The sequence below is a fragment of the Branchiostoma belcheri genome, unplaced genomic scaffold, assembly GCF_001625305.1.
Source record: "Branchiostoma belcheri isolate BF01 breed outbred unplaced genomic scaffold, Haploidv18h27 scaffold35, whole genome shotgun sequence".
NCBI lineage: Eukaryota > Metazoa > Chordata > Leptocardii > Amphioxiformes > Branchiostomatidae > Branchiostoma > Branchiostoma belcheri.
Genome location: NW_017803965.1, coordinates 2,669,129 through 2,689,174, shown reverse-complemented (window position 1 = coordinate 2,689,174; position 20,046 = coordinate 2,669,129). Strand labels below are relative to the sequence as shown.

Here is a 20,046-nt window from a genome sequence, read left to right as displayed (position 1 = left end):
CTTAAGTTTTGTTTTTTGTGTCTATTACTATATGTATTAGATCATAATCATTACAATAATATGTTGGGGGCTGGTTGGGGGTATATTCTAGTGTCATCATACTTCCGTATGTAGTATGTTTGCTTAAAAACCAGTCATACAAGAAAAAAATATTTCAAATTTTTATTTGATATCCTCCAAATTGTAATGACTTGCACAACAAGCAAAATTTCACAACACACATGACGTGTTGAGTTTCTGTCTGGAATGAGCAGCATCAATTTGGACACTGCATCAATGATGGACACTGCGAATAACCCAATGAACGCAAAGATTTTGCACGGCAACTCAAGCTGTGAATGATCTTCCCTCTGCATGGTACAGCACTAACCCTGGGTCCAGACTGACACCATGTGATCCTCAACATCAGTCACCACCACATCTCCACCTGGTGACACAGTAACAGCCTGAGGACCCTTCATACCACTTCCAATGTAACACAGAAATCTGCCCTGACTGTCAAACTTTTTCACACAATGATTTCCTTTGTCGGCCACAATGATGTTTCCCATCCCATCAGCACAAATGCCTCTGGGATTTTTCAGCTGACTTTTATCAGATCCCTTAGTCCCAAACTTGAACTTGAAGTTCCCCTCTCTGTCCAAGACATGGACACAGTGATTTCTGTAGTCAGTGACCAGAATGTTCCCTTCCCCATCCACAGTGACATATCCTGGCCACCAAGGCTCTGGTGACTTATGTCCTGCCCCATATGTCCCTACCTCAGAACCATCTTGGTTAAAGACTCGAAGTTGACCATTCTGCCCATCACACTCTGTAACAATCACCTGTTCTGTTGCCATAGCTACAGTTATGCCACGGGGGAACATACTAGTAATACCGGTAGGCCTTTGTAGCAGATCTATGTTGACCAAACAGCTACCTTCCCTGGAATACTGCACTACATGATCATCACCCACCACCCACTGGTTGTCATTTCTATCTACAGCAACATCATGTGGTTCTAACTCTCCACTAGTTTCCCCAGGCAGAGTTGTTGTGAACTGTCTAATGTAAACACCATTCATTGCAATTGTGCACACCTGGATTCTGCTGTTATACCGATCAGCAATGTAAACCTTATTGTCTTGTGAAACAGCTACTCCTATAGGACAGTTAAATTTCCCCCTACCTGATCCCCTTCCTCCAAATCTGACATTGGCACCTTTAACATACCTTTTAGACTTAACCACTGACAGTTTGACTTGTCCTGTATCTATTGCAGCTGTGGGTTTATCCATAGAATGTTGTCCTGACATGGTTTTTACTGGGTCTTGTTGCTGACTTTCTCTCACAACTGGTTGCTTGATAGTCAGAAGCTTCTTCATGTACTCATTGGTCTCTTGAAGCTTCTGCATTTCTGCCTTATGTTCCAGGAGGATTTTCTCAGCTTTCTCATTTTTCTCTTTCAGCATCTTTACCTCTTTTTTCACCTGCCCCAGCTTGGTCTCAAACTGATCTTTCACCTCTTGTTTGGATTTCTCTCTAGTTGCTCGTACGGCTGACTGTACTTGTCTGTACGGCACGGTGATGTCATCAGTCCCATCTATGTAGGGCCGGTTCTCTTGACCAATCACAGCCAGGTCTCGGTCTTCTCGACCAATCACAGCCAGGTCCAGGCCTCTCAGGCTGGAATGGTCCACGTGTCTGCAGCGGGGTGGCAGGGCCAGCAGGTTGTCGACAGAAGTGGTATGGTCCAGTCCTGTTCATTAGGAATGATGGAGTTAGAATTATTATGTCAGGTACGTTGAGATGTTTGAAACTATTTAAAGATTTTGCTGTTATGTTCTTGGCACTTTTTGTGCTGAAATTGATGAAGTAATTACTAGCAAATGATTGCTGTACCCATCTATTTCTCAACAACAAGACTATAAATTGTACATGAGGTTCTCACCTCGCCCCAGCCTGGCTCGTACTCGCACATAGTCTTCATGCTTCACCTGGAGCCTCACGATCAGCTGGGCGCCCTTGACCTTGTCCTGTAGGTCGTCTGAGATGAGGATGTGTGAGAGTTGTTGAGACAGGGTTCCCTCCCCCACCCTGTAGTGGTTGTGGTAGAACCTGTCCACATCAGTCTGGCGCAGGAACGTCAGGAGGAGGAGGATCGATCCTGGGAAAGAGTCCTTCAACAAAGCTTTGTGCGACAGGAAAATTTCTCGTGTTTTGTTGTAACGCCTGCGGTCTTTTAGTACATCTTCAGTGAATAGTGTTCTCTCCAGTTCCAGCAGCCGTTCTGAGACCCTGGCATCGATGTCCCCAGTCTGTGCTTTTGTAGCAGTTTCTTGCTGCACTGCACCCAAGTATAGATGTACAGGAAGGTCTGCTAGGGGTACGGAACTTCTTGCGGGTGACCTTGGGTTTTCATTTATCTCTGTTGAGAAAGGTACAATTTGCATTCAGTTCAGTAATATCATAAGTAAATAATGAACAGTGGCTGTACGTGTACAAACACACAATATCTACATTTCAGAAAATATAGAAAGTCATAGTTGTCTGACTTGTCAGTCCATCCTCACTTCTACCTTGTCCCGCCAACGACCAGGAAAAGGTCAAGAGACGAGATAGGAAGGTAGTAGTTGTCAGTTGAAAATAATGGAATTGTCTAAATGACATGATCATTTATGAAAGGGAATGAGAGGGAATAATCAGGACTGGATTTAAAAAAAAAACTGAATAATACTTTTCTTTCAGATGTAAAAGTCATACCAGGATATCTATCCTTCAGACTGTCCACTACATGTTGTAGCTCTGCCTCTTGTAGTGCCTCCATCAGCAAATGTATGGTGGCCGCGTTTCCCTTCCGCTTGTGCCATTCCTGCAGTAGCTCCATACAGCGAGACTTGTCATCCCGCCGTTTGTCTTCAATGTTTTCTATGTCTGGTGTCTCAAACCCCAGACACCAAGCCAGGTCCTTCCAGTCTGAGCTCACCTTGTTCTTTACGAGGATAAAATATCTCCTGACACCTGCAAGGCAACATGCAGTATACTATGGGGAAATACATTTTGTAAATGAAATACATGTGCAATTTTAAAGATGTTTCGAGCAAAATGTGAGCGTTAATGATAATGTCAAGACTCAGTGTAAGTCATAACAGAAGTTCAGTTAAGTTCACAAGTTTCTGATCGGTGTAGATCTTTGTGTATATCTTCATAAAATGTATTTTTAAGTTGGTATAACTTCAGCATTATTAGGCTGCCAAACCAGCAGCCCTGACTATGGAGACAACATAAAGTTACATGATAAACATTGAACTTGATGTGTTAAGTAAAGTATTCTGTATGATTCTGTGATCTCACCTTGTGTAGACATGTTGCAAACTAACACTTTGCTGTCCACTCAGTTTCAAAACTCTCACATCAATATGCCTGAAAAAATTACATTAGAAATGTTTAATGGCAAGCAAAGCATACTATTGACAGCAAAATCTGTACAAATTTTTAAACACAAAGAGAGTCCAAAGTCCAAACATAACACTGTATATACACCTGTTATACTGCACATTACCAGGAAGTAAAACAAAATGTTGATTTTATAAAAGTTACAGAAGAAAAGTCAAGCTTACCAACCTGATAAAACTATTCACGATCACTGACTTGACAATCATGTATTGAAATATTTTTGGTTCTCTGATAGCCTAACATGATCTAACATCAGCTGGTAAAACAGCTTACCTTTCCTCAAGACAAAGAACCGTTTTCTTGAGGACCCTGGGTCCTGCCATAAACATTAGTACTCCCCACTGTGGCTTTTCCAGAAGCTTGAATAGTGAATTGACCCCATAAACTCAGAAACATTGACTGTCCAGCAACCAGAAACAATGGCAGGGACCATGGAGGTAGAATGTAGTTGTTTACTGAATGACTCTTGTTGGTGATTCTGGCAAAAGCATTTTCATCATAATGAAATTTAACCTGGTATTTTCAGCAAAAACATGCATTAATCAACATTCTTCTGTTTTTAACAATGACCTTAAATCAAACACCGCCCCGCCCCCCCTTACCGAATTCCTGTGTTTGATCCGTTACACCTGAATGCACCTGTAACACACTCCTTATAAGGCCAGACGGTCAAAGTTCACAGGTTGGCTTTGTCACTGTTGTGGTCTAACCGTGGTTGTCGAATTGGTGTAATTGAGTTATTTTGACTCAATAGGCCTGCTGGCTACATTAATACAGGTGTATATTTTGTAGTTTTTTCCCCTGATTTGTCATTTGTGTCAATGTATAGTCCAGTGGGAATGAACAGTTTATACAGACTGTGTTCAGGTCAGTTTTGGGGTAGTCTCCATCAGACTCCTTTTGCAGGCTGAATAAATCGTAGAAATAGGTCTAAAAAGGCTAGTAAACTTCTCTGGCCAATTAATACCCTTTTTAGACTGATTTCTACAATTTATTCAGCCTGCAAAAGGAGTCTGGTTGAGACTAGTTTTGGGGGTGCATTCTGGTGTTTTTTTAATAGTCGTGGTAGTGCTTTAATTTCAGAGTGACTCTGTATGTTCTTATCACTAGTATTATGTCTGTGAAAAGTGAATAATATGAGAAATCTACTGTACATAGAAGCAGCAAGCTCCACTCTACGATATTTCTAAGAGAAAACAAATTTTCTAAAAAAATATTTTAGAACTAGAATTCCGAGATCTCATACCTCCATGAAATATGATCTTGATATGTAAATGTAAATTTCTTCTTTAATTGTTCAAATGACCTCTGCATTAACATGATATATGCATCGTGATGTATGTTAACTTTTGATTAACTTACAGATGTCCCAAGTATGACATTCTCATCATTCACCATTACGAAATCATAGAATTTTCACATTAATTATGCAAATTAGGTCATCATTTGCATAATTAGTATCTGTTGAAGTTCCGCCTGCCATAGGTTACATAGTATAATGTAAAACACTGTAATAGAATTTCCTCATTAATTATGCAAGTAAAGTCCTCATTTGCATAATTTACATTTAATTATGTGCATCTCTCTCTCAGCTACCTACACACCAAAAATAATGAAAATATGTTGTTCCTGTCTGGACTTATTGGCTTTTAAACATTTCGACAGAAAGTGCCCTGCAGTTCCAGAACAAGCCGCTAGGGGGCCCAAACTCATATGACTTCTTTCCAAGCACGAGAGCTACCTTCCATCAAAATTTCATGACCCTAGCATGTCCAGATCGCGAGATATCAAAACCGGAAATTACAGAAGTACCAAGGGAAGCCACTAGGGGGACCAAAATCTCATCATTTCCAGTTTTCGTCACACCCTACCAACACACCAAGTATGAAACCAATCCATCCAGGCGTTCTTGAGTTATCTTGTTGACCAACAGACAGACGGAAGGACGGAAGGACGGACGGACGGACAGATAAACGCAACTGAAAATATAACCTCCATGACACATTTCATGGAGGTAAAAATGAAACATTAGAGTACAGACGCAGTCTTATTTTCCAAGTTAGCTTTTATTGAGGTTCCCCCTCCAATAATCCATCCATATTATTTGTGCTCTCAGCAGGACATTATTTACAGGAGTTATATGTACAAAATAGTTAATAAACATAACACCGGTTAGTCATACTAGGTCAGGAGACAAGCATCAATCAAAGCAAAGCATGATCTGCAGAAAAATGTACCAACACCTGTTTTTCTAGCACACCAACATTGACTCACAGCTTTTGTATATTCATATTGTAAGGCTTTAGAAGTATCAGACACTATTAAGGTGCTGTAACATAAATTAACATCAATGTGCTAGCAAAGTTTACTAGTAGTACATTTGTGCTACATTGTTCCTGTCGTAATAGTAGTGCTCTCCAAGCAGAGGTTTGGGCCTTGACCTATTTTTTATTTGTTTCAGTCCCTTTTTATTGGTATCTTTTATGTTTGGGTAAATGGTAACTGTCTGGCATTTTATTAGTTTTCTTTGATTACATGTAAACAAACAAACTAAATAACTGCCTGGCAAATGGGCACTGCCTGGCCAATTTCATTGTCTTTGCGGCCACCAAAAGATCTGCTCGTAGATTACAATACCGTAGTACAGCATTGGTAGTATCTGTGCACTTACAGTTACACATTGTTGTGCTGGAACAAATCTACCCCTGAAATATAGTGTTGTTACAAAAAATAGCTTTATGTACCAAGTTATAAACAGAAGAACCATTTAGAATGGCTATTCATGTATATATAGATTTAATTACAATTTCTCCTAGCTCCCAAAGCAAAAAAGATAACATGATGGTAACAGAGTCACCCAGAAAGTTAGTGGAAGTAAATCCAGATGTTAGAATTAGTTCTCAGAACTTTAAAGGAAAAGGGAGATGAAAGAAAGATGGCGACCAGCAACCACGTTTAGTAGCTAGAAAAATAGAATGTAATGTATACATATTTATACACAACTATTTACAATGTTATACAAGGAACGAAAGGGCTTTTTTAATTACTCAACTTTTGATTAAGCCAATCAGATTCCAAAAGAAAACAGTCCAGGTGACCAATGAGCATGCCGTACGGCTGACCAATCAGATTAGTCAAGAGCATCTATTATTTAAGCCAATCAGATGACAGAGAAATCAGATCGGTAGCTGTATGATAGACCAATCAGATTGGCGCTAATGTCTGTGATATATGTATTTTAGCAGGAATAGTTTCCATTTGGAAGTGTTTATCTTATATCAATATGTTTTTATTTGTTTAAAGACATTTTCAGTTTTGCAAATCCCAAAATAAATTTCCTTGATTCCCTGGGTTCATTTATTACGTTGTGCGTCACTTTTACTTCTGCATTTTACATAGCAATATCCATACCACTTTACAATATCCATGCTACAATCGTCTATGTATGACAAGTTTTGAAAGAGCATTGAGGGCTATACAAATACACGAATAAGCATATCTTATAACTTCTTTATAACCCCTTTTGCCAATGGCCTTTTTTTATTTGATCTAAAAGTTAGATATGCCCTAATTCAAGTAAAATTTCACTATTTTATTAGTTCAAATATTATCCCATTTGTTGCTATAAACTCTTAAAATCTGCTTAATTGCCAAAAAGTTCAAGTATACTGTATCAATGTATTCGATATTTTTTTCCAGCACTGCAGAGCAAAAAATAATGATTCATTTAATATCAAACCCACCCTTTGGAAGATTAGTTAGTAGCTACAAGCACAGTTAGAAATGGTGACTACTGTAGATATGCTGACTCAGAGACAGTTATATACAAGTTCTGTTTTTCCAAACTAAAGCATTTATGTCCATATCAGAGATCTAGTATTGGTATGTAATAAACAAATTGCACAAAATCAGATTACATTACAAGTACCCACATGCTGACATAGGAAAATTATCACTGGAAAACATCACCAAATCGCACTGAAACAAGTTTCCAATTTCAAGACTTGAACAAGTTTAAAATTTGTAAAATACTGTGTATCATTATGTTGTTTATGATATTTTCCTGATGTATCATATCTACGTACATACAAACTATAGTTAACATGTAGAACGCAAGCTTTTGTACATTTGAAGTATATATCTGCTATACGTCTGTTTCTTCGATATATCTTGTTTTTGGTCTGAGGGGTTCTTTTTCGTCGTCCTCTGAGTCTATGGTAATGGCGGTGAACTGGCGCTTCTTCAGCTCGTTTATTCTTTCTTCTGCGCACGACGCGGTGATGCGAGCCTCGCCATCGTGATCCCAACAGTCCTCGATGATCTCTGACATTCGGCACAGTCCCTGGAAGGGTCAAGGTCATTAGATCAAAGGACAAAGTGTCAAGATGAAAGGACAAAGCAATAAGGTCATTTGGTCCAAAATATCAAGATAGGACACTCGATAGGAAGGTCATTAGGTCAAAGGACAAGGTATCAATATGAAAGGACAAAGCAATAAGGTCATTTGGTCAAAGGACAAAATTTCAAGATACTAGTAGTAAGGTCATTAGGTCAAAGTACAAACTATCAAGATGAAAGGATGTGTGGACAAAGCAGTAAGGTCAAATATTACAGATAGAAAGAAGCAGTTTCTAGTGGCAAAAACTTACTCGTCAACAGTTAACTACAGTTTGTTATGTTAGGCCACAGCAAGTAAATTTTATGGATGACATCCTCCGCAGACTCCAAATCTAATGCGAGCAGGCGAAAAAAAACAAGGCGGTCCGAAAAATGCAAGGTTCCCACATTTTCAATTTTTTTACTCTATCATTGTACAAATGGTTTTGATTCAGTAGGAACATCACATATACACAGCCAGTATCACATGTCACTGCATCAAAGTAAGAAATAAAACATTAGATCAGAGTCTTGTCTTGTCTCCTCTATTCATAGTTATCTGCCATCCGCCTTCCGGCATGGCAGCAGACATCTTTGCCCATTTTCGTCATGTTGCCCACTGTCAGAAGGCAACGAAACTTCTTGTTTGTTTTTTTCAAAATCTGCCGAAAATTAATGCGCGCTGATGTCATCCATAAAAATTACTTGCTGTGGCCTTAGAGTCAAACTTGAGGAATTTAATTTCAAAGTAACTTTAGTTTAGTAGAATCTCAACTCACCTGATGCGCCAACCAACGGGATGGGATGTCTGGTCTCTCTCGTTCCCGGATCACCACGTCCTTCATGGTGTCGATCCCAGGGTGGTCACCGCTCAGCTTGTCAGCAAACGCTGGTTGGTAGGGGCCCACATCTGGAAATATACCGTACTAGGTTATACAACAGCTCTCCTATTATGTTTTAAACACTCCATCCATGAAATAAATTCAATTACAGTTTGGAAGGAGATAAGACTTTGGCGATCTCTAGTGATCTTATACAATACAGTTTAACAAAGTGAAACTTTCATTTATACTTTCCATGTCAATGTTCGAAAACTGATTTTACAATGTTTCATCACTCAGGTGTCAGATCATGCAGCTAGAAAAGGTCAATCAGTTTGAAAAATGTATGTCCCATGCAGGGATCCACAAAAAAGGCTATGGTCGGCAGTTTTTTCTAGGGTTGGTTGGGAAACAGGAAACACAACATTTTTTTGCCTTGGCCTTGATGTGGCCTCATAAAAAAGGTTTTATACTGACCTCCAGTGACCTCACACCTGGCCAGCATCTCCCACAGGACCAGTCCCAGGGCGTACACGTCGATCTGTTTGAAGGACTCCAGGTTCACCAGGTTCACACGTGACTCCAGCGCCTCCGGAGCCATGTACCTGGGCGTACCCACCTGTCCACGGGGATTCTACAGTTAATTACAGTTGTACTTCTTCTTTGAAGACATCCAATGCAGTTTTAACGCGGCAAAACAAACTAAAATATTCTGAATGAATCAATATGTCTGATATTGACATTTACTGCCATTTCTCAGCATATATTTGTAATTATTTCATGCGACTGAAAATCTAATTTTACTGCTTTGAAATTGCCTTGTGTACTCTTCATCTCAGTTCTAGAGCAAGTACATAATGTCTTTGACTATTGAGATACATATCTAGATATAGGTTGGTCAATATTTCGTAATTGTACAAAAAGGCTTCCACCAAAACCCTTGTAGAGTCTAAGAAATATACTTTTCGTAACATTCTACAAGTAAACGCTTCCTTACGGAGCCCACACTCTGAACTGAACTGACCTGGCCGCTGTTAGCGTACTCCTCCACCCGTATGGTCGGGTCCAGGTTGAGGGCCAGCCCGAAGTCAGCCAGGCAGCAGGTCCCGTCACTCTTCACCAGCACGTTCGAGCTCTTCACGTCCCTGGGCGGAAAAACAAACCCAAAACAGCGGTTAGCAAACAGTTCGTAGTGACTTTCGGCGGCACTAATTTCCGTCTGGTCTTTTTTTATACGTCTTGAATGTTCTTGTCCCTCAAAAAAGTTATGATACGCTCGTATAAGGCATAGACCATCTTACTTTGTATAAACACTACTGGATTGTACGATGGTAGTAAACACATAAAAGTCAAGTACGGTGATTACGAGATTACCAGATTTAACTCTTCTTTACTACCATTGTGAAGTCCGGTACTGTTTACAAAGCAAACATTGTCCGACTTTACTGGCATTTTACTACCATTGGTGAATCCGACTTTACGTGCAGTGTATGAGTGCATCTCACCTGTGAGCGATCGGCATCTTGGCGGCTCCGTCCGTGGCCCTGTCTGCGTGCAGGTAGGCCAGCCCTGCCACCGTGGTCTGACTCATCACACACAGCTGCTCCCACGTCAGCACATGGCGGCCGAGGTACGCCCTCAGACAGCCGTTACTATGGTAACTGGTGATGAGCCAGTACTGCCGATCGATGCCGCTCCCCCGCTCCTCGGCCGTCAGAAAGTCTAAGATGTTGGGATGCTTCAGAGCAGGGTCTGAGAAGACGTCTTTCTCCCGCTGCCAAGACTGCTTCTCGTCGTAGCGGAAGATCTTGACGGCGACGGTGACGAACCTGTCCTCGCTTTCCTGGAAGAGTTTTCCCTTCCAGACCTCTGCGAAGCGGCCCTTCCCGACAGAAGTGTCCAGTTTGATGGGCAGGTGCTCCTCATTGTGGTTCAGTGTGTTCTCCAGGCTCGGGTCGGCGGCCATCTCCGAGTCGAAGTCGTCCAGCTTTATTTGGTAGTTTCCGTTGCCGTCCTCGGAGCCGAAGATTGACGAAGGCGGGTTCTTCGGGTGTCTCCGGCGGTAGAGCACGTACGCGGCGAAGATGAGGAGGACCAGGACCAGTACGGCAGGCAGGATGGTGACGATGCCGATCAGCATACTGGTGTTGTCTGGTCCGTAGGCTCTGTCAGCTGGGAGGGAACATGGAAAATTGCATTTTAGAACAATCTGCTCGAATAAAAGCTCAACTGTGTTGGTAGTATCCATAGTTGTAAAGTCCAACACAAGAAAGGAACTCACCATAAATTCTAGTCGATCTCGTCATCACACATCTAACGCAACGAAGGTTGACGAGATCGACCGAAAATTCATGGTGAGTTCCTTTGTTCTGCCGACCAACAGAACAATCTGCCGACCAGCTTGCATGACGTGACTCTGTGTTCACTCTCATACCATTCATTTGTACAGTAACAGAGAACTGCAATGTAATGCGGACGACGCATCAGGTTGCGCAAATATCGCAAGATGGCGTAGTGGGAACAAGTACATAGTCAGTAGGTCTATTGTAAATACATGGTTGTTCGCGCAGTGGGTGGCCAGTGTTGCGGAAGGTGTCAACAGGTATGTTAAATGTTACTCATTCTTTAGACATTGAATCCTTAAAACTCAAAGTTGTACGCCGAGTAGAGGCAACCAGAGCTCTAAATAATAAATGTATAAAGTAGGAACATATAGTCAAATAAAGGACCCATAATGGTTTACAGATATGGCACTCCAACAAGTTTCCGCGAGCTGTGAACGCATTGGACCAAAGCCCTTCGTCACTCATTTGTACTTCACATTGTTTTCCATTGTATGTTTTTCTTCTCCACTCCAAGACGACAGCGCTTTTCTTAATCACGAGACTTTTGCAGATAGGAGGGAACCTCCGGCTCCAAACCCTCTTGACTTGGTGCCCCAAAGTCTGACAGAAGGTTCTGTTCTTCTTGACGTTTGACTTCAGCTGGAACTTCAAGTTTACGTTCCAGTAACCACATCCTCTTGCCGCTGATACGTGCAGGAGATGAACATGTGATAACGGGGCTTCGCTTCCGCTTACACCAAGTGTTATCGCACGGTTACACTTCCCAGAAGTCCTGGGGGAAAATCTCAACATAAACAGGTTTTCTGGAACGGACTGCAAAGCTGAAAGAAATCAATGACAGGAAGGAAAGATTTAGGCGACGTGTCGTCGTGGAATTTTGTTTTCCTCTTCACAAACAGGGTAGTGTTTGTTGTTTGTTTGTTTGTTTGTTTGTTTGTTTGTTTGTTTGTTTGTTGAATATTACCAATCCCTGTGTGAGAAAAAAATGCCAACTTGGAGTTGAACAAATTAAAAATATGTACGGAAAAAATGTATAACTGTATGGGACTGTATATACATGTATTTGGGAAGATATCTAGATGTAAAGTACATGGACAGATGTCGGTCAGTTGCCGAATAGCATGGGTGCCAGGCAGTTGCCAGGGCGGGATCTCAGCTCCAGGGCCAACAAGACCCCATGGAAATTTTATCATGTTAGACCCTGAGCAACGCCGAACGCTCAATCTGTGTGCGTGGGACCCACCAATGAAGCAACAGGGAGCAATTTTTAATGAGGACGTGTGAGGAAGTTGAACTCTTAGTCAGCATAAAAGTTGGACGCCCCCCAAGAAGGGAAATGAGGAGTTGACCCAATATCGTGAAAGCTGACTTTTCCTTGAAGTTAGTTAGTACTTGTCAACGTGTGGTACAGGAAGGGCGTAGATGGGTCAACTATTACTCAGACTGGGGCCCGTATGTCTTGGTTGTGTTATGAGATCCTTATGAGAGTCTTTTTATTCATGGGATTTTATTCTTTCATTAATGAGTTGTCCTGATGTACAGATGGAGCACCTTTCTCTGAACTTTCTCCCTCAGTAAGACTCTACCGTATATAACCCGACATGCCCACGGGATCCGGTGTCCCAGATGTCGCGCCGCCCCCTCCCTCCTCCGCCTGGCACGCGTCCAGAGGCCCACACGTCACGCCCACCTTCTCACCAGTTCCTGTGCCGCTTCCCACGGGACCAATTTTTCCCTCTGAGTCAGGAAGACGTTGGCGAGAGAAGCCCAAAGTTCACGTGGCAGGGAAGGCTTATAAGCCGATACTGTATTTCATAATTTCCTTGGAACAATCTACGACAAACATTTCCGTCACAGGCCAGCTGAATTTTGTATGCCTGTGGCTAAGCATAATGAAAACTATAAGTGTAATCAAAACACACAGTATATAATAGTCAGAACTCCCTATATACAACAAGAAATATGTTTTTAAAGCTGTGCTGTCAGAAGAACCCAGCTGTGCTATCAGAGAAGCCTGACTGTGCTGTCAAAAGTCCGACTGTGCTGTCAGAGAAGCCCGGCGGTGATGCCAGAGATGCCCGGCTTTGCTGTCAGAGAAGCCCGGCGGTGCTGTCAGGGAAGCCCGGCGGTGCTGTCAGAGAAACTGGCTGTCCTGTCAGAGAAGTCCGACTGTGCTGTCAGAGAAGCCTGGCTGTGCTGTCAGAGAAGCCCAACTGTGCTGTCAGAGAAGTCCGGTTGTGCTGTCAGAGAAGCCCGGCTGTGCTGTCAGAGAAGCCCGGCTGTGCTGTCAGAGAAGCCCGGTTGTGCTGTCAGAGAAGCCCGGTTGTGCTGTCAGAGAAGCCCGGTTGTGCTGTCAGAGAAGTCCGACTGTGCTGTCAGAGAAGCCCGGTTGTGCTGTCAGAGAAGCCCGGCTGTTCTGTCAGAGAAACCGGCTGTCAGAAAATGTTACGATCCCCCCAACATCTGCCTGAAGGCTACACTTGGTCGTCTGCCCACACACTTGCCCCGTACAAACCAGACTTGTCACGTGCCATCACTTGTGCATCAGCAGACCCACGTCTGGGAAAGCTGGTTCCTTGTTCCAGGGTGGGACAAGGTTAGACCAGCGCCCTATCCCGGGAGCACGTACGGTCACCCACGTCCGAATGCCATTTCCTCTCATCTCCGGTTATTGTAGACAGAACATCGACATCGTATGTCAGACACTTTCCTTTTACGTACATGATGTTCAACTTCTGTTCACCCATATATCAATGGCACATGTGGTGCTATCACCATGCAGACCTCCCCTCTATGCACTGTGGTAGAGACTATTGTTATCTCTAGGGTAGACGGTGTTTACCCAAACGTCAGATAAAACGACTTTATTATAAAAACCTGGCATTTTGCTAATCTCCAAGAAGATTCTCGGGGACAAGGGAAGAATATATAGGCTGCCTGCAAACATCAGCAAATGGTAACTCGGTGGCGAATTTGATCGTTCCCTGCCATGGAATGAATCTGCTTGGAGAGTAGAGTTTTGTGGTTCTTTGCAGGGACTAGCCTGCCTGCCACACGTGCTGCCATGCACCACACTGCTGTGATTTTTACCCCCACTTGAGATAGTTTGCAGTTGAAGACGTACAGCTACTTTGGACAGGTTTCAATCCGCGTGACTTCCTATTTTGTCTAGGGCTGGAGACAAGACAGTCATCTTTGGCCTTTGATGGTGATTCACTCATTCGATCTTAAAGTAGAAACAGGTCCCAAGATTTAATCCCCAAGCAGTTTTCTGGGGGGGGGCACTATAGTTGGCTAGCCCGTAAAGCCCCTGTCACTACCAAACTCTCTCAAACCATTGTTGTATGTAGGTCGGGAGCAAGGTCGGATCGGCCGGCTGGTGTTTGGGTAGGTCGGCTACTGTTCGGCTGCGCCAACCGAATGTCTCAACATGTTTCGGGTGTGGACGGAAGGTAATCGGCCATGGTTGGCTGGTGGTTGGCTGGTGTTCGGGTGTAGGTCAGCAGTGTTCGGGGGGTAAAACTTGAATTAAATTTAACGCAAATTCTTTTCGATTAGTGCAGAAAGGTAGTCATGGCCTAAATCTGCACAGAATGCTCACGAACTTCAGCCGACTGATCAGAAATTTATGTATTATTATAGTATAATCATATCTTCCGGATCAAGTCTCCTATTTCGGCGAATACTTCAACAATCTGTGCCCTTAGACTACTGATGGAAGTGTTTCACACAACAGGATTCTTCTATTCTTACGTCAGTTCATATTTGTTTTCTTAAGTTCGCCGCTTTAGTAAACACTGAGGTCGCAAGGTCACACCCTGTACACGCTATGTTGTTGTGCCACCAACAGCTTGTTTTGGACTTGAAGAGAGTCGCCGAAGTGTCTGAGATGTCGACAAGACAAGGACAGGTTTAAGACACACCTGTTGCACGGAACGTACACCTGTGGGAACTGTGGGGAGGAATGTTAGGTCGCCGTTGTGTCGTGTCGGTCAGCTAAGGACATCTGACCAGTCTTTGGGCAGTTGTTTCTTGGAGCTACCCTGGGAGCCAGATAGGATTATCGGGCCCCAGTCTGCAAACTCTCCGCCGCCACTGGGTTACTTATCATTACCGTGAACAGATAATTCGCCGACTTTTTTTTTCTGCACTTGCCGCCACCGAGAATGTATTGTTCCGCGAACATGACTCTATTTTTCTCAGACCGCGAACTTTTGCTGCCGCGAACATAAATGGTTACAGGAGGCCAGTATTGACTCCCATTCCCCCAAAGAATCTGCTTGTTGGAGATTACGTTTTGTGTCAGACGATTGAGGAAGTCGCCCCATCTGTTCCAGGACTCAGACGACAGACTCTTGCGGCGAGGAGACCCGTCAAGCCGCCCCCGATCTTGTTTAAATGGGAAAAACGAGGTTTGCAGACAAACGTTCGAAGCTGGGGGTGACAGGCCTCCTCTTTTAGACAACACAGGAAGTCCCATCTGTGAGGGATGTGAGCTTCTGCCAATCAAAACTTTGAATTCACCCACCGAGGGTCACCGAGGGACGAACAAGAACGTGTTTTTAACTTTTATAGGATGGTGATTTAATCACGGTCGGGGATTGAAACATCTGTGAGGGATGCGAACCTCTGCCAATTAAAACTTGGATACTTTGCCACGTAGGGACGAACAAGAACATGTCTCTAACTTTTATGATCTTTTATAAGATGGTGATTTAGTTAGAGGCATATACAATGTAATTTTTGGCGGCAAAACTGCATTTTCAAACTCAATTTTTTCTGGTCATCCTTTCAATGTAGTAAGTTATATCAACACCCCACTGTTGTTTTACAAGGCAAAAATGTTACGTCGTATTTAGAAATCAAGGGACTTGGCAATATCAGGCAGTTTTCGTCATCCAAGATCCTTTTTGCGTATTGAGAAAGAAGACGGGTAGGCGTCTGGATTAAAAAAAGAATATGTATGTATTTACTAAGAAATTCGTGGATTTTAGATTTTTGGACGTCCTTGTTTCCCAAGCTGCACACAGCTGGTTTTGAACTTTCCTGATACTACGTGACGTCATCACCCTGAGGAGGTAGTATCGCTCCCACTTCATGGCCCGAATCTGTCTGCACGAACCATCTGCTATAGATGTAAGACCTGGCGTGGCGCGAATCTGTCTACACGAACCATCTGCTACATGGATGTAAGACATCGCGCGGGACTGGTTGGTAAATCACTTCTAATTTAAACCATTTTCCACACTGAATACAGAGTCTCGTGATAATAGATACATGTACTTCCTTAAAGCTGCATTATGTAACATTAAGATGATACAAAGTCTATTTTCTTGTCCTTTCTTAAGTTGAATCAACCTTACTATATTGCAAATAAGACACTGACACATATTCGCTGAAAACTGGAAGTAAAATTACATTTTTATATTAAATTATTTCAATTTTTGGCGCAAAAATGTTACATGATGCCCCTTTAAATGGACTGGAGTTCTATGTCTTTTGTAGATATTGGAAGAGTTCCAGTGTGTTTTGGACACATGTCATCACTAACAGTGGAATTCTCTTCATACCAAATTGTAAATTGGAAGTCTGCTCGCGAACAGAAACATCTTGTTAGCCTTTGACCCGAATAGTAGCTATCAATATTACCGAACGGGGGTAGGTTTGGTCGGTATTGTCGAGAAAACAGAAATAGCCCGCATACAGACCTCCTCTCATTGGTTGTCTGGTTAAATTAATAGACTATGTCTGAAGAGATGGAACATGCAGACTTACCACTAGCAGTGGCAGAGCTACCGACGAAGTGGTTGTTGGACTCAGCCCCCGGACGCAGAGTGGGATCGTCTAGTCCGTCCCCAGGCCAGGGGGAGCCCCCCGACCCCACGGGGGGAGACGGAGGGTCTCTCAGGAAGTCCGGCGGGATGTCGCCTCCCGAGACCGGGGCCGAGGCACCGCCCGCTCCGGCATGGGGGAGGATGATCTCTCCGTTACACTCGTCTGTCCCGCACAGACATGTATACATCCCCGGGAACTGCAACAGAAATAACAATCCATGTATTAAAGTACTGTGGGACAAAATCACGTAGCCTACAAAATGTAAGTTCCAGATTCCGGTACGACACGATACTCCCTTCGGCCGGGGGAAGCCACAAGCCCCGATCCCATAGTCGTCTCTCGGGATCTAATTATTTATCTCTCGCACCTCAGGGTCTAATGGAGAGAGTCGATGGTATAATTTCCTTGGGGACAGGTTGGGACTGGAGCCGATGAGCTAGCCTGGGAACAGTCTGGCACCCAGGCTAAAAATCACGTTGAGTTACCCTAGGTCTATTTTACATTTTACATATCTTACATAATATATCTTACATATTTTACATACCTTAGCCCCTTATGTCCTCCAGTGCCTAACCTATCTTACGAGGTAAATTTGTATCTTTCTTTTGAAAATTTCTTTCCAATCCCTCCATTTTTACTTCCCTTCATAAGTTCTCCTTCATTTCGTCCTTTCTTCTCTATTCACTCTATCCTTTTCTCAATTTCATGTGGGTACTTAGTACTACTTACCCTATTATCCGCCCTACAGTCGTCTGGCTGAAGGGTGTTGAAGGCTGACCCCGCCCAGCACCCCGTGTCAACCACATACGTCATCTCTGAGGTCTGGTTGTCCTGCGCAAGGTACATGGTGGCGACGCAGCCGTCGCCATCCCCATCACACGTCTTGACGTAGTCGCACCTGACGTCACAACGTCCCGTGACGTCGTCGCACACCGGCGTGGTTCCCTCGCAGACGCGGCACGAGGTGGCGGCCCGGGCGGGCGACATCAGGGCAAGCGCTGCGGGGACAACATAACAGTAATGTCAGTATCATAACGAATAAAACATAACACTATTTACACACAAAAAAATGTTGGGGACATGGCAGTCAATAGAAGAGGACGTTTAAAACTGGTGGCGTCGGTGTCGTTAGTGGGAAAAATAGACGACGTTTTGAAAACACAAAGCTGTAGAGCTAGATAACAGCTACAAAAAGGACCCGTCCCACAGGCGTCGCCAAAAATATTAAATGCCCGCCGAGTTGCCTTGCTGCCTTTAGGTTCCAAGAAGCTAGAAATCACAGGTGTTAGGGGATACGTTGCAACTTGGACATTCATTCTTGGCATTCATATGAAACCGGTAAATTTCAACGACGACAAATCGGTAAAAGTGATTTTAAACTAGAAAGGCCGAGATTTTCTGGGGAGCAAATTCCTGCGTATTAGTATTTCACCCCATAGTATCTCAGTTCCAAATTGGACCGTGCTCTCTAGTATCAAGTGTTCCAATATCCCCATGCAGTTCCCATTGCCACATGCAGTGCTTCTTTCGGGTCTTTTTTTTTTTGCTGAAAAAGTTGAATCCATTTGACTGACCAAACGACAGAAGGAGGGGGAGGAGAAGAAGAAACACGCGGAAAACAATATATTTCATCCATACCATGGTATGGAGTGAAATATAAGTTTGACAACCATGTCTGGTGAGTCTCATGATCACGTACGTAGTTGACGCGCACCTGTTCCTGTACTCCAGACTTCTAACACGCCGCCATGGCAAACTACAACTGTCATAATCGGAGGGTCACACCGGGGTTTTCCGCAAGCCTTGATCATGACAGTCGTGAAAATGTACAGTAACTAGCATTTGCCTAGCCTACATGTAGGTACCATCCGGATTTCGCTCCGAAAAAAAATCACATTTTGGTACCCAGGCTAGTTTTGCCCCCACGTCCAGGCTAGTATTTGCCCCCAAAGTCTAATTAACTTACTGGATACTAGTCAAGAATGTTTCTTGAAACTATAGGATAGAACATAGGATATGGGGATATTCTTATACACTGTACATGGGTAAGAAATGCGTGAGAAGCACTGGTTGTTTATGACTACTAGTATATAGAAACTTTATTTGCAAAATCATGCCCGAAGGCTAAGTGCTTGTACAATCAAGTATAATACTCATTGCAATACTGTCTGGAAAAAAAAGAAGAAAATATAAGAAAATCCCAACATCCTAAGAACTAAAGAGTTTTAAAACAACAAGCATGTTTCCGTCCGAAGTTTTGAAGACGGTTGGTGATATCCCCCAAAGCCACATACAACAACACATGAGTCATCCGTGATAACATCAGCCCATACACAGGACCCAGCTGGTGCTTCGGCACTAGTTTGAACAACAAACACGGTATTTCGGCTAGTGATCCTTTAAAAGCACTCAGGCGAGCAGAAGAACCACACCACCACACCTGAGACTACAAACATGCTTACTCAAAACTTCAACTTGTGTCATCAACCGTAGGGCGGCACTACTGCGAAAATAGAGGGAGGGGGGGGGGCTACGTGTTTTTATTTAGTACCGTAAAATATAACGATATACTACTAAGCTCAATGTGTACTAGTTTCCACCAGACGTACTACTGAGCAACGCGGGTTCCAAAGCAATAAAATTTATACAAACGGAGAGAAAGTGACCAGGGGAGTTAAGTCACCATTTGGCGTTTCCATTTCTTCGCCGAATTCTACGATCCGTACGTCAGCAATGATGTTTGTGCCAAGCTAAGTGTCCCTCGAAGCACCATGAACATAATTACGTTCCTAACTCTATGTGCTGATACATCTATGTGCTCGAATCTTTCTTTTAAGTTGTAACAACACTTCATATACCAGTCTCATTTGATAAGCAAACATGCGGACTTACATAACGACATACCCGTGAGAACTGCATGCATGTACGGGGGTGGAGGGAGGAATGTCGAGTAAGTCTCTCCCCACGTGTATCAAGGAATCTGGAAGATCTAAAAACTATTGATTTGGACATCTCCCAATGCTTTTCCGCCAGTAGAGATCTGCCAAGTTAGAGCGAGTGGGCGAATTATCGAATATTTGAGTGATTGGGCGAATGCGTGTGTGTGTGTGTGTGTGTGTGTGTGTGTGTGTGTGTGTGTGTGTGTGTGTGTGTGTGTGTGTGTGTGTGTGTGTGTGTGTGNGTGTGTGTGTGTGTGTGTGTGTGTGTGTGTGTGTGTGTGTGTGTGTGTG

The 20,046-nt window shown here is 43.3% G+C and overlaps 2 protein-coding genes across 5 annotated transcripts; both read right to left on the bottom strand.

Moving 5' to 3' along the window:
- Positions 1-74: 74 nt before the first annotated feature.
- On the bottom strand, positions 75-4,423 carry LOC109475790. Of its 3 annotated transcripts, none has more exons than XM_019776550.1 (5): positions 4,041-4,423; positions 3,337-3,405; positions 2,746-3,003; positions 1,934-2,410; positions 75-1,741 (listed from the first exon to the last, which is right to left on the bottom strand). In XM_019776550.1, the coding sequence occupies exons 2-5, from the start codon at positions 3,347-3,349 to the stop codon at positions 366-368; spliced, it is 2,124 nt and encodes a 707-aa protein (XP_019632109.1). In that variant the 5' UTR covers positions 3,350-3,405; positions 4,041-4,423; the 3' UTR covers positions 75-365. The 3 variants fall into 3 exon arrangements, with proteins under 3 accessions (XP_019632109.1, XP_019632108.1, XP_019632111.1); XM_019776549.1 differs by lacking the exon at positions 4,041-4,423 and adding an exon at positions 3,712-4,025; XM_019776552.1 differs by lacking the exon at positions 4,041-4,423 and having other exon boundaries at positions 3,337-3,693.
- A 1,051-nt stretch (positions 4,424-5,474) lies between these two features.
- Positions 5,475-17,838, bottom strand: LOC109475792 (TGF-beta receptor type-2-like). 2 transcript variants are annotated; one of them, XM_019776555.1, is made up of 7 exons: positions 17,546-17,838; positions 16,803-17,012; positions 10,142-10,809; positions 9,661-9,781; positions 9,114-9,255; positions 8,595-8,725; positions 5,475-7,780 (listed from the first exon to the last, which is right to left on the bottom strand). In XM_019776555.1, the coding sequence occupies exons 1-7, from the start codon at positions 17,801-17,803 to the stop codon at positions 7,583-7,585; spliced, it is 1,728 nt and encodes a 575-aa protein (XP_019632114.1). In that variant the 5' UTR covers positions 17,804-17,838; the 3' UTR covers positions 5,475-7,582. The 2 variants fall into 2 exon arrangements, with proteins under 2 accessions (XP_019632114.1, XP_019632113.1); XM_019776554.1 differs by having other exon boundaries at positions 10,142-10,808; positions 16,757-17,012; positions 17,546-17,837.
- Between the last annotated feature and the right edge of the window lie 2,208 nt (positions 17,839-20,046).

Coding starts and splice junctions, on each gene's coding strand:
- LOC109475792 (XM_019776554.1), bottom strand. CDS start 17,803: ATGTCGCCCGCCCGGGCCGCCACCTCGTGCCGCGTCTGCGAGGGAACC. Junction 10,809..16,756: donor TAGCTCTGCCACTGCTAGTG/GTAAGTCTGCAT, acceptor GTTCCCTCCCAG/CTGACAGAGCCTACGGACCA. Junction 9,256..9,660: donor AGTACGCTAACAGCGGCCAG/GTCAGTTCAGTT, acceptor CCCCGTGGACAG/GTGGGTACGCCCAGGTACAT.
- LOC109475790 (XM_019776550.1), bottom strand. Junction 2,411..2,745: donor TCTGAAGGATAGATATCCTG/GTATGACTTTTA, acceptor CTTTCTCAACAG/AGATAAATGAAAACCCAAGG. Junction 1,742..1,933: donor ACGAGCCAGGCTGGGGCGAG/GTGAGAACCTCA, acceptor CCTAATGAACAG/GACTGGACCATACCACTTCT.